Raw genomic sequence first — 12,782 nt, 5'->3', positions numbered from 1 at the left:
TTTTTTGGTTTAAAAGGTGCTATCTTTTTGCCAGACTATTTTTCTTTCTTGATGGCATCCCACATATTTTATTTAAATTTAATGGAATAACTTCATCTAGTTTTTACAAAATAACAAAATAAAGCCTTAAGAACACAATTTAAAGAAAAAAAAAAAAAAACAACAATACCACTTATTAAACAATGGATGGATTCAACTTCAGCTGAGTTTAAATGTAACTGTATTGTAAATTGAGATAGGAAAACATTTCCAGATGTTTCTTCCTTTCCAGTATCTTTAATGCTGACATGAATCATCTTCCAGAGGTGACCATTTTCCCTTAAATCTAGGTTTCTATGTCTAACTTTTAAACAAGTCAAAATAGGAAAAACTGTTTATAACTAAGAACGTGTAGGTAACAAGACTTCCTGAAAACCAATGAATTTCCCATTTGCAGACTACCATGCTGGAACCAGAAGAACCAAAAACCTAGATACTTATTTAAATGAAAAAAAAAAAAATCTTTACTCTGTTGTAGAATATCATCCCTCACCCTGTGGTAATTTTCACTTTTTGTACTCCCCTGATCCATTTCAGATCAAGTCTGCACTTACTCCTATTTGCCTTGGGTGCCCATACATGTGACATGCTGGATCTGACTATGCTTGAAATACAGAGTTAATTAGTCAGCTTTTCAGAGTGCCAAATGTGGAAGTGGTAAAAATGGGGAACTGACTCAAACTGCAGTTCTGCCTCCTGAGGCACTATACTTAATAAGTGCATGGAGACACTTTATGATGATATTCTATGTCATTCCATGTATTCTATGTAATTCCATAACTTACTTCTGCATTCAGAGCTATGAACACCTATGTATTTGAGATGTGTTAGCTATCTCTCAGGTTAAGTGACTAACAATAATCACACAGGCTGGGAGAGTATTATGCTTGGGATTCTTACTGTTTTTTCCCTGCATAAGTTTCCTCATTTAACTGAAAAAGGTAGCAAGGGATCTACTTCAGAAGGCCATGTTTGTGCAGAAAGCATCCCATGAGTGTTCTCTGCTTTAAAATCTAACTATCTGATATTTGAGCAGAATCATCATAAAACCAGACCAAAACAAAATAAAAAACACCTAACAACTCCCTATGTCCCCCTTCTTCCACCCCAACATTTCAGCCCCAAACTTCCACTAGCCTTGTTCGACATGCAGGACCAAAACACATCAATATATATCTTACAGACTTCTGTGTCTGCAGAGGTTATACTGAAGCCATATGCTGCGGTAATTTGAGGCCCTCAGTGGAACAAGAAAAATGCTAAATAGTAGAATTCCTGAGAACTGGAGGAGCCTTTAACTCAAAGTTTGTTCAGGGTTGAGGTTTTAAGTGAGAAAGCAAAGTCTAGCACAGACTTACTGGAATTCCTATGGTCTCCCCTTGCTTGGTGATCAGTAGCCTATTTTGTAATTCTGGATTGACAGGAAGAAGATAAACCACAAATCAGAGAAGCACATCTTCAGTCATGGGCTCAGCTTTCAAGACCTCACTCCAGTGTGGAATCTGAAAGGTTCTAGTAAGAGGACAAAATGAACAGGAACAGGAAGTGTCAGTTGGGCTCAATGGGAAAAAGGCCTATTTCAAATGCTTTCTGCAATACCTCTTTCAACCCTCTGCTTCCCAACATGGATTGAAATCTCCTTTCTTAAACCCACATTGATCTGCTACCTGGGAGTCAATTCATGTGATTTTGCATGTTCTGATTCCAGTGCTAACATCACTGCATTTCTCTTCCTTTCAGGTCACATAGAGTAAATGGAAAACCAAACAAGTGGAACGGAGATTGTTCTCTTGGGACTTACAAGAGATCCACTCCTTCAAAGCCTCCTATTCACTGTGTTTTTAATTATTTATCTAATAATTTTATTAGGAAATATAGTAATAATGATGGTCATAAGGACAGATCTCCACCTTCACTCTCCCATGTACTTCTTCATCTTTCATTTAGCACTTGTTGATATCTGTTATGCCACCGCTGTTGTTCCAAAGATGCTGGTGAATTTTCTTGTCAAAGGAAGCATAACCATTGCTGTCAATGCTTGTATCACTCAAATGTTCTTCATATTCCTCTCAGCTGGATGTGAAGTTTTTATGCTTTCAGTAATGGCGTATGACCGGTATGTGGCCATCTGTAATCCTCTGAAGTATCAAGAGGCTATGAGCAAACATTTCTGTTATCAGCTTGTGGGGAGTGCATGGGTAATGGGTCTCTTATATTCAGTTTTAAACACAATTCCTGTGCTAAATATTCAATTCTGTGGGCACACAGAAATCAAACATTTCAGCTGTGAGCTACCCCCTCTCCTCTCTGCTGCTTGCAGTGGGACCTTTCTCAGTAAACTCATTCTTCTTTTTTCTGCTGTAATCTTTGGGTCCAGCTCCTTTTTGCTCACTCTCATCTCTTACATCTATATCATCACCACTGTCTTGAAGATACAGTCTGCAGAAGGGAGGCACAAAGCTTTCTCCACTTGCAGCTCCCACTTCATTGTAGTAGGGTTACTCTACATAACTGCTCTGTTCCAATACACAAAACCCAAATCAGTCTCATCAATCATTCTAGATCAAGTGCTGTCCACCCAATACAGCATCTTAACCCCCATGCTGAATCCCATCATCTACAGCCTGAAAAATAAAGATGTGAAAACAGCCTTAAGCAGAATTCTAAAGAAGATGCAATTTGTGTAACCTCTGAGCTGTATATTTAAAATACATGTTCTTTAAAACATGGACTTATAAGAAAATGACTTATTGGGATTTGCTAGTTGCGTTTTCTAGGTTATGTAATAAAAAACACATTCACTTATCCACAAAGGAGCACAATGGCATGAGGGGATGCCAAATAATACTCTGCCACAGCAGCTCCCAGGCCCATCAAAGAGACAGCTATGAGCCCATCAGTGGTTCATCCCCACAAAGACAGAGGAGCACAGAAGTGAAATGGAAGGCAAGGGAACCCAGATTACAGGCTCAGAAGAAGGAACGCCCTATCCAGGCTCCTCTCAGGGCTGTCATAGGAGATTTACCAGACCATTCCAGTTGTGAAACCCATCATGATGAGTGAAGGGGAGTAAAGGCTGTAGCACATTTTGGACCAATGGGAGTTACTGCCCAAGGCTATGGGACACTTTACAGGATACAGGGGACCAGAATTTTGAGAATACACAAGAGTTATTCTGAGATCTTGTAGGAGACCACTGAGATGTCAAAGATTGAAATGTCTCAAAACTCGCTTACTGTAAGCGCACCAGCCACATTCATAACAGGAGCAAAAGGGCACCTAAAACTTGCTGAGCTAAGTTGCAAGTTGTGCCACTGTGACAAACCACAGCATCCTGTTTACCACAAGAGTACATCAGGAGCGACCATTTTCCAAGAAGACCACCTTCCAAGAAAGATTGGCAGAGCATCTATATTGATTGGTCAAGTGTTGAGTAAACTTTGACTATAAGTTCATGCCGTGTCCTTCTGCAGTCAGAACTCCTTTCCTCTATTTCCTCCTTTGCTCTATCGCTTATTTCAGTATCCAAGGCTGGGAGATAACAATAAAGTTTAGCAGACAGCATCTGACCTGAGTTATGCCTTAATCTCATGCACGGAATTGTTAGGGGTTCTCCCAAACATCCCCACCCCCCCCCCCCCAAACCTCCACGTCCTGGATTGGGACTCTTTTTATTGGTGTCATGGACAGGGTTCTGCAACGTGAGAGTACCGTTCTTATTATCTGCTTTTGCATATACTAGAGAAATGCCTGAGTGCATGCGTGTGTGTCTCTCGGGGAAGTAAGGGGTGAGAATTTGTGTGTTGTAACTACTAACATTTGACCTCCCCGAGGTGACTGCCCCGTTTTGTTTTTGTTGTTGAGAAACCATACCTGTCCACTTTTCACACAAGTAAGGGGGCAGAATTTGTGTACCCTGAGTTGACCACCCCCGTTTGTTTGTTGAGACATATGCGTGGAGATAATTCACCCCCTGCAGGTCGGAAGGTGTTGTTTCATTTTTTAGAAAAATATAATGCGTACCCGTCAGTACTGGGAAATGACTGGGCATGAGATAATTGGCATAATTTGTAAAGTGTTACTGACTGAATCAGCACCATGCAAAGGGAGGCTAAACTTTGGTTTGGAAAAAGAAAATCTAATATATGCGCCACCCTGGGTGCTAGTTTGGTCACAGTGGTAGAAGCTCGGGACCAACAATGTAGGGCTGAATTGCAAACTATACAGTCCCTACAGGCTTTTGTGGAAGAGTTAAAGATGCAATTGAGTCAAGAGCAGGCTTTGGTGAGTTGTTTGCAATCCAACCTCAAAGAACAACTCCTTGCAGATGAGAACCGGGGCCAGGATAGTTACCCATCCTCCTCTGGGGAAAAAGGTCCCCAGTATCCCATTGTTGAATTAGGCAAAGCAAAAGCTAGATTAGATGAGGTGACAGTCCGTCCCTATTTGCTCAGACCCCTGATTAAAACAGAATATACATATGATGACAACCGAGACAGTTTCCCTGTAACTACTACTAAGGAAGTACCCTTTACTGCTACAGAATTGGCTAAACTTAAAAAGGATTTCAGTCATAATCCTAGGGAATCAGAAGCAGAATATGTCTGGAGAGTGTCATTGTCAGGTGGAGATCAAATATTCTTACAAAAGTACAGCTCTGTTACTGCCCCTCCACCAAACAAGAGCCGAAAGGGTTGAGACGAATGGAATGGCAAACTTTTCTGCACCCCTACCAAGGAAAAACAATGTTGAGGTTAGACAAATTAAGAATAGAGTCCCCTCTGTGGTCTCTTCCGTGGTCTCTTGCCAGACCTCCTGGCAGAAAGAAATAACCAAATAAACGTAATAGCTTCTGGAACACGGGGTGTCAGAAAAGTATCCCCCAAAACTTAATGAACAGGATACCAACTAATAAACTCAAAAAATTAATCACAATCTGACCTGAAAATTCCAACTCTTGGACAGATCCTGCCGGTCCCGTGCCAATAAACCCCACCCCCCCACACCAGTAAAAAATGTACTGTTAGTACTTGAAACTCATCCTTTTAATACAAATGTTAATAAAACCAAGGAAGTTTTCTTTTTTCTCTTGCAGGTAAATACCATGGAGAATTGTATCATAAACCGCAACAGAAAATTCAGCGTAAAATCTAATTCCTTGTGATATCGATGCATTAATGCTTATTGCTCTGTTGAGATTTTTTGCATTTCTTAGCAGAAATTGCTTTGGGTGACCTGTTTCTTTGCCCTTAATCCCTAGAGAAGGTTTAGCTTTTTAAATGTTAAGTGAGGACAAGAAAACCGATTTTTGACCCTAGGGGAAGAGGTAGCCAGAGCTTTCAACCTTACTAATTGTTGGGTCTGTGGAAGCCCAGGAGGAGCTGAGGAGTTGCTGTGGGTGGTTCAGCCTGTCCCGCCTAAGTGGTGGGTAAGCAAACTAAGTATAGTACATAATGGAACTGCTTTCTGTGAAGAAGAATGAAAGCCGTGGAAAATACAGTACACAGGGAAAGGAAATTACTGTCTGAACAGAACTAAACCAGGAGGAAACTATGTAGGGGAAAGCAAATGTGAATGGACATTGTCACCTGGAATGGATTGTTATGATACCCATTGTAGACCTTATAATTGCTATAGGTACAGAGGAAAATGGAACCAAGCACATGTCAAGAGATAACACCTGGGTCAAAAGATGTTGGGAAAAAAGGACGGTTTAAAGATTCTTTGTTTCTGGCTTGTCGGTGGGACAATACCACTGGCGAAAATCATGTAATAAGACTTTATCAATGGGCCTGGCAGCATTCAAATGGAACTAGAACCTATTTTACTAAATCCTGGTTGACTACAAATTGAACTAAATATAGTGGGGGATGTAACTGTAAATGGCATCGGGATGTAAGAGTTTTTGAATTTAAATATTGCAATCACTATGGTGCTCACAGCATAGTGGGAGGGCCGTTAGGTTCAGAAAATCATAGAATCATAGAATGGTTTAAGTTGGAAAGGACCTTGAAGATCATCGAGTTCCAACCCCCCTGCCACAGGCACAGACACCTCCCACTAGACCAGGTTGCCCAAGGACACATCCAGCCTGGCCTTGAACACCTCCAGGGATTGGGCCTCAACAACCTCTCTGGGCAACCTGTTCCAGTGCCTTACCACCCTCAAAGGGAAAAATTTCTTCCTAATGTTTAATCTGAACCTGCCCTCTTCTAGTTTAAAGCCATTCCCCCTCATCCTATAGCTACATGCCCTAGTAAAAAGCTCTTCCTCTGCTCTCGTGTAGGACCCCTTTAGGTACTGGAAGGCTGCAATAAGATCTCCCCAGAGCCTTCTCTTCTCCAGGCTGAACAGCCCCAACTCTTTCAGCCTCTCCTCATAGGATAGGTGCTCCAGCCCTCGGATCATCCTCGTGGCTCTACTCTGGACACGCTCCAGCAGGTCCACGTCCTTCTTGTGACTCCAGAGATGGATGCAGTACTCCAGGTGGGGTCTCACAAGAGTGGAGGAGAGGGGAAGAATCACCTCCCTTGCCCTGCTGGCCACACTTTTGATGCAGCGCAGGATACGGTTCGCCTTCTGAGCTGTGATCGCGCATGGCTGGCTCACGTTGAGCTTCTTGTCAATCAGCACTCACATGTCCTTCTCCTCAGGGCTGCTCTCCAGCCATTCCCTGCCGAGCCTGGATTTGTGCTTGAGATTGCCCTGACACAGATGTGGGACCTTGCACTTGGCCTGGTTGAAATGCATGATGTTGGCTTGGGCCCACCTCTCCAGCCTGTCCAGGTCCCTCTGGATGGCATCCCTCCAGCATGTCTACCTTGCCAAAGAGCTTGGTATCACCAGTAAACTTGCTGAGGGTGCACTCAACCCCACTGTCCACGTCACCGACAAAGATGTTGAACAGCACGGGTCCCAGTATCGACCCCTGAGGAACAGCACTCGTCACTGATCTCAACTTAGACATTGAGCAACTCTTTGAGTGCGACCGTCCAGCCAGTTCTTTATCCACCGAGTGATCCATTTGTCGAATCCATGTCTCTCCAATTTAGAGACCAAGATATCACGTGGGACAGTATCAAACGCTTTGCACACGTCCAGTTAGATGACATCAGTTGATCTTCCCTTATCGACTGCCGCTGTAACCCCTTTGTAGAAGGCCACCGAATTTGTCAGGCATGACTTGCCCTTGGTGAAGCCATGCTGGCTGTCACCAATCACCTCCTTGCTTTCTATGTGCCTCAGCAGAGTTTCCAGGAGGATCTGCTCCATGATCTTGCCAGGCACAGAGGTGAGACTGACTGGCCTGTAGTTCCCTGAGTCTTCCTTGTCTCCCTTTTTGAAAATAGGGGTTATGTTTCCCCTTTTCCAGTTGGCAGGAGCCTTGCCAGACCACCACGACTTCCCAAATATGATGGCTAGTGGCTTAGCAGTCTCATCTGCCAGTTCCCTCAGGACCTGTGGATGTATCTCATCAGGTCCCATGGACTTGTGCACCTTCAGGTTCCTTAAGTGGTCTCGTACTTGATCTTCACCTACAGTGGGCAGGTCTCCATTTTCCCAATCCTCATCTTTGCATTCTGTGTCATGGTAGTGTGGCCAGTGAAAACTGAGGCAAAAAGGTCATTGAGTACCTCAGCTCTGTCTCTGTCCCGGGTAACGATTTCTTGCGTTTCTTTCCGGAGAGGGCCCACAGTTTCCCTAGTCTTTCTTTTCTCACTGACGTACTTAAAGAAGGATTTTTTGTTTGTCTTAATGTCCGTGGCCAGATTTAATTCAATCTGGGCTTTAGCTTCTCTAACCTGATCCCTGGCTGCTCAAACGATTCCTCTGTATACCTCCCAGCCTACCCGCCCATGTTTCCACTCCCTATCAGCCTCCTTTTTCCTTTTGGTTATGTCCAGGAGCTCCTTGTTCATCCATGCAGGCCTCCTGGCTTTTCTGCCTGCCTTCCTCTTTGTAGGGATGCATCGCTCCTGAGCTTGGAGGAGGTAGTCCTTGAATATTAACCAACTTTCTTGGACCCCCCTTCCCTCCAGCACTTCATTCCATGGCACCACACCAAGCAGGTTCTTAAAGAGGCCAAAGTCAGCTCTCCCAAAGTCCAGGGTGGTCAGCCTACTGCGCACCTTACTCACTGCCTTGAGGATCTCAAACTTGACCATTTCATGGTCACTGCAGCCCAGGCTACCCTTGAGTTTGGCACTGCCTAGCAGCCCCTCCTTGTTGGTGAGAACAAGGTCCAGCATAGCTCCTCTCCTCGTTGGCTCCTCAACCACTTGGAGAAGGAAGTTGTTCTCAATGCAATCCAACAACCTCCTGGATTGCCTATGCCTGGCTCTGTTACCCTTCCAACAAATGTTGGGGTGGTTGAAGTCACTCATGAGAACCAGGGTCTGTGAACGTGATGCTGCCCCATCTGTCTATAGAGGGCTTCATCCAGTTGGTCCTCTTGGTCAGGTGGTCTGTAGCAGACCCCCACTGTAGTGTCACCTGCTCCTGATTTCCCTTTAATCCTGACCCATGAGCTCCCAGTTGGCTCTTTATCCATCCCCAGGCCAAGCTCCATGCACTCCAGCTGGTCGTTGATATAGAGGGCAACAGCACCTCCTTGTTTCCACTGCCTGTCTCACCTGAAGTGCCTGTAACTTTCCATGCCAACACTCCAGTCATAGGAGCCATCCCATCATGTTTCTGTGATGCCAATGAGATTGTAGCCTTGGAAGTGTGCATACACCTCTAGGTCCTCCTTTTTCCCCATGCTCCATGCATTTGTGGCCAGTAGGTCGAGGGAGGTCATTCTCCCCCTCTACTCTGCACTGGTGAGGCCACAACTGGAATACTGTGTCCTGTTTTGGGCTCCCCAGTTCAAGAGGGACAGGGAACTGCTGGAGCGAGTCCAGTGAAGGGCAACTAAGATGATTAAGGGCTTGGAGCATCTCCCTTATGAGGAATGGCTGAGAGAGCTGGGACTCTTTAGCCTGGAGAAGAGAAGGCTGAGGGGAGACTTTATTATGGCATACAAGTATCTAAAGGGTGGGTTGAAGGAGGATGGAGCCAGGCTCTTTTCAATGGTTCCCAGTGACAGGACGAGGGATAATGGGCACAAGTTAGTACACAGGAAGTTCCGTTCAAATACACGGAAAAACTTCTTTACAGTGAGGGTGACAGAGCACTGGAACAGGCTGCCCAGGGAGGTTGTGGAGTCCCCTTCCCTGGAGATTTTCAAGACGCGCCTGGATGCAGTCCTGAGTAATGTGCTCTAGGCAATCCTGCTTGAGCAGGGGTGTTGGACTAGATGATCTCTAGAGGTCCCTTCCAACTCTGAAAATTTGTGATTCTGTGTGATTCTGTGATTTGCATAAATGTACTTCAGCTGTATCTTCGTTGAGGCTGACTTGGCTGAAGCAGCTGTAATTACTTTGGCCTGCTCTCCAGGCGGCATTCCTATGCCTTGTATGAACAGTGCTTCCCCATTGGCTCTCGTTGGTCCAGGAGCTCCTGGCTTTTCTATGTAAGTCTTTGAGCATGCTGCAGCGTAGCCAGCACATTTTGGAGTGAATGGCTGCAGGCCCTCACCAGCAAATACTATATACTATGAGAAACCAGAAGACAATGAAACATGATGTCCCGATCCAGTGCCGGGAAGGTTTCATTATAATCCCAAGGACGAGATTAAGATGCTGAAGTCGGTCAAATGTCATAAAACCTTTTACTTAATTCTCTTAACAAAACCGAGAAAGAATGGTAAAAAGGGAGGGGAAGGGAAGGCAAAGGGGAAAGGAAAGGGGGGTAAGGAAGGAAACAAAGAAAGAAGGAGAAAGTTCGCTAGTGCCACCCTGAGTCCAACGTTTTTCTGCTGAGTCTGGGGTCCGGGGAGGTGCGCAGCAGGGAGGCGAAGAGAACAAAGAGAGTGAAGAAGCCCGCCAAAAGCCTTATATGGGGATCTTGTTCATGCACAGATCAACCAGAAGCGCTGGTCCCCCACAAGCTTCTTCCTGCTTTTTTCGAGCCTTAGGTCCCTGCGCAGGCACACGAGGTTGTCCACTTCCAAAACTGTGAAGAAGATGGTCCTCCCAGAAGATGGTGGCATGGTGGCAATGTCAAGACAAAATCGCATCTGGTATTGGTTCTCTACACTTGTCCTCTAAGAAAAAATGTTCTTAAAGAGCTGCCAGCCCTGTTGTGCTCTTTTATCAGTGATGGCAGTTTTCCATGGGCTCCCATCCACTAACTCTTTAAACAATTGAAAGTTTGCTCTCCTAAAATTCAGCAGGTCCAGTAACACTTCTCTGGTCGAGCTGTCTATAACCTGGATAAAGAAATTGTCCTTGACACAATTGGAGAGTCCTGGACTGCTTACAACTTGCTGTGCTGCTTTTCCAGCAGATATCTGGGTGTTTGAAGTCCCCCAGCAGGATCAGAGACTGTGAGGATGATGCATCCCATAGATGAAGTGAGAACGCATCATCAACAGGATCCCCTTGACAAGGGGAGTATAGTAAATTACAAGGTTTCCTTTGTTGGCTTGGCCCCTATTTTTCACCCACAAGCTCTCAACCTGTTCATCACTTTTTCAAAGACAGGTCTGTGCAATCAATCCATTCTCTTACACAGAGGACAATGCCCCCGCCCCTCCTTTCTTGCCTGTCTCTTGAACAGTTTATAACCATCTATTGCAGCAGTCCAGTAATGTGATTTGCCTCACCACGCTTAACAGATGGTTTTCCTCATCTTTTTTGTGTTGACTTATGTTCCTGGTCTGTATGAGAAGAAACTGAAGGGAAAAATTATATTGGCTTATGCTTCTACTCAAAGTGTATTTGCAATTGGCTTGAGCTACTTGGCTTGGAAAACTTGGGTCTGATCTTCATCACATCTTCTCAAGGCCAAGCAAGTCACTGTGAGTCACATAAAAAGGCCAGCCTGAGACCATAAATTAATCCAAACAGCAGAATCTGGGGAAGAAACAGTCAACATCCAAGAAGAGTGGTTGCAAATTATCTTACCATTCTTAGAAACCCTTGTTTTAGCAGAATTAATTTAACAAAAGAATACAGTGTAAAGTCAGGCACTTGTCATACTTATTTCACATGAAGAACAAGATGGTGACTGGGGAAACACCAGCACAGATTTACCAAGGGTGAATCATATCTGACCAACATTATTGCCATCTGTGATGAAATATCTGCCTTTGAGTATAAGAGAAGAACAATTGATTCTGATTAAATTCGCTTTTGCAAGGCCTTTAACACAGTATCCTTAATGACCAAATTGATGTGATATGGACTGGATAAATGGTTGATAAAGTGAGTGGAAAACTAGCTTTACCATTGGTTTCTAAGGGTTGCCATCAGCAGTAGAAAATCCAGTTGGTGGTCTGTTACTAGAGGTGCCTCTTAAGGACTGATATTAGGGTGACTGCTGTTTAATGTCTTTAATAATGGTCTGAAAGATGAGATGGAGTGCATTCTCAAAATGTTTTCAAATAATACTAAATTGGGGGGAGCAGTCAGTACACTGGGGGACAGAACTTCATGAAGTTCAAGAACAGAAAATGCTAAATCCTTGAAGCCAACTGGAAGTGATGGAAGGATACAGAAGTGATGCTGTCTCTCTGTTCAGCCACTGTGAGAGCCCATCTGTGGTACTGTGTCTCATTTGGGGCTCCCCAAAACAAGAAAGACATTAACTTATGTGAGCAGGAGAAGACCACCAAGATGGATAAGGGGCTGGAGTACAGGGTGTAGTAAGGAGCAGCTGAGAGTGACTTGTTTACTCAGCCTTAAAAAAGAAGATTAAGGGAATATCTTACTTTTGTGTACAGCTCCATAATAGCAGGATGTGGAGAAGGCAGAGGTGCTCTGTGACAGGAAAAGAAGAAATGGACAAAGGTTGGAAAATAAGAAATTCAAATTAAAGAAAGACCAGTGAGGGGCATACTTTTGTGCATCTGTGTGTTCGTTCTTTCTTTCTTTCTTTCTTTTTCTCAAGAAAAGTGTCAAAAAACCTTGCAACATTTTGCCCAGAGAGGTGGTGGGATCTTCATGCTTAGTCATGTTCAAAACATGACTGGACAAACCTTTGAGCAAACTCCTCTAACCTCCTCTGAACGGGAGATTGGACAAAATGACTTTTGGAGGTCCCTTTCAACTGACATTATTCTATGATTGCTTAACATCTATAAACAGTGCAGAAACACTGGAGGTTCCAGAGAGTGAAAAGACATCTGCTCTCAAGAGGTTAACTACTCTCTACTGGAATTGTTTGATTATTCATTTATACCATATCAGCTTTGGTGTCACAATCAGAACTTTCTCATGGTTGGAATCGAGGGGTTCTGTTTTATCACTGAAGTCTAAGTTGTTCCACACAGTATGATCTTAAAAAGAGGCCTCTAATAATTATTTTGGATGTGTTTTGTATCCTACGTATCATATGAAAACTATGCTTTATATCAGCTTGGACTGGATTTGCACTGAGTCATAAATTCCTTGATGATGAACGTTTCTTCACTCTAGATGGCTGATGAAGTGAAAACTTCAGCAGAGTCAATACAGATGGACAGCAGTATAAGTAAACAGTTCATCATATCATAACACAAATATTAACATCAGATATGTTGCCACTACAGAAATCGATTTCTTTCCATTGAAAATTTCCATGGAAAATGAAAAGATACTAAATTTGTTACTGAAACTTATATGATGTTAGATGTCTATGATGTCAGATAGCTAAACTTA

General features: G+C 43.8%; 1 protein-coding gene across 1 annotated transcript; it reads left to right on the top strand.

The window, feature by feature from the left end:
- Positions 1-1,922: 1,922 nt before the first annotated feature.
- Positions 1,923-2,726, top strand: LOC309685816 (olfactory receptor 5V1-like; the record flags this gene model as incomplete). The annotated part of the gene is made up of 1 exon (XM_082501526.1): positions 1,923-2,726. One exon carries the CDS (start codon positions 1,923-1,925, stop codon positions 2,724-2,726), a length of 804 nt encoding a protein of 267 aa, XP_082357652.1.
- Between the last annotated feature and the right edge of the window lie 10,056 nt (positions 2,727-12,782).

This window comes from Vanellus vanellus (genome assembly GCF_965231255.1).
Source record: "Vanellus vanellus genome assembly, contig: HAP1_SCAFFOLD_72, whole genome shotgun sequence".
NCBI classification, from domain to species: domain Eukaryota; kingdom Metazoa; phylum Chordata; class Aves; order Charadriiformes; family Charadriidae; genus Vanellus; species Vanellus vanellus.
This window is presented reverse-complemented; position numbering and strand designations above follow the sequence as displayed.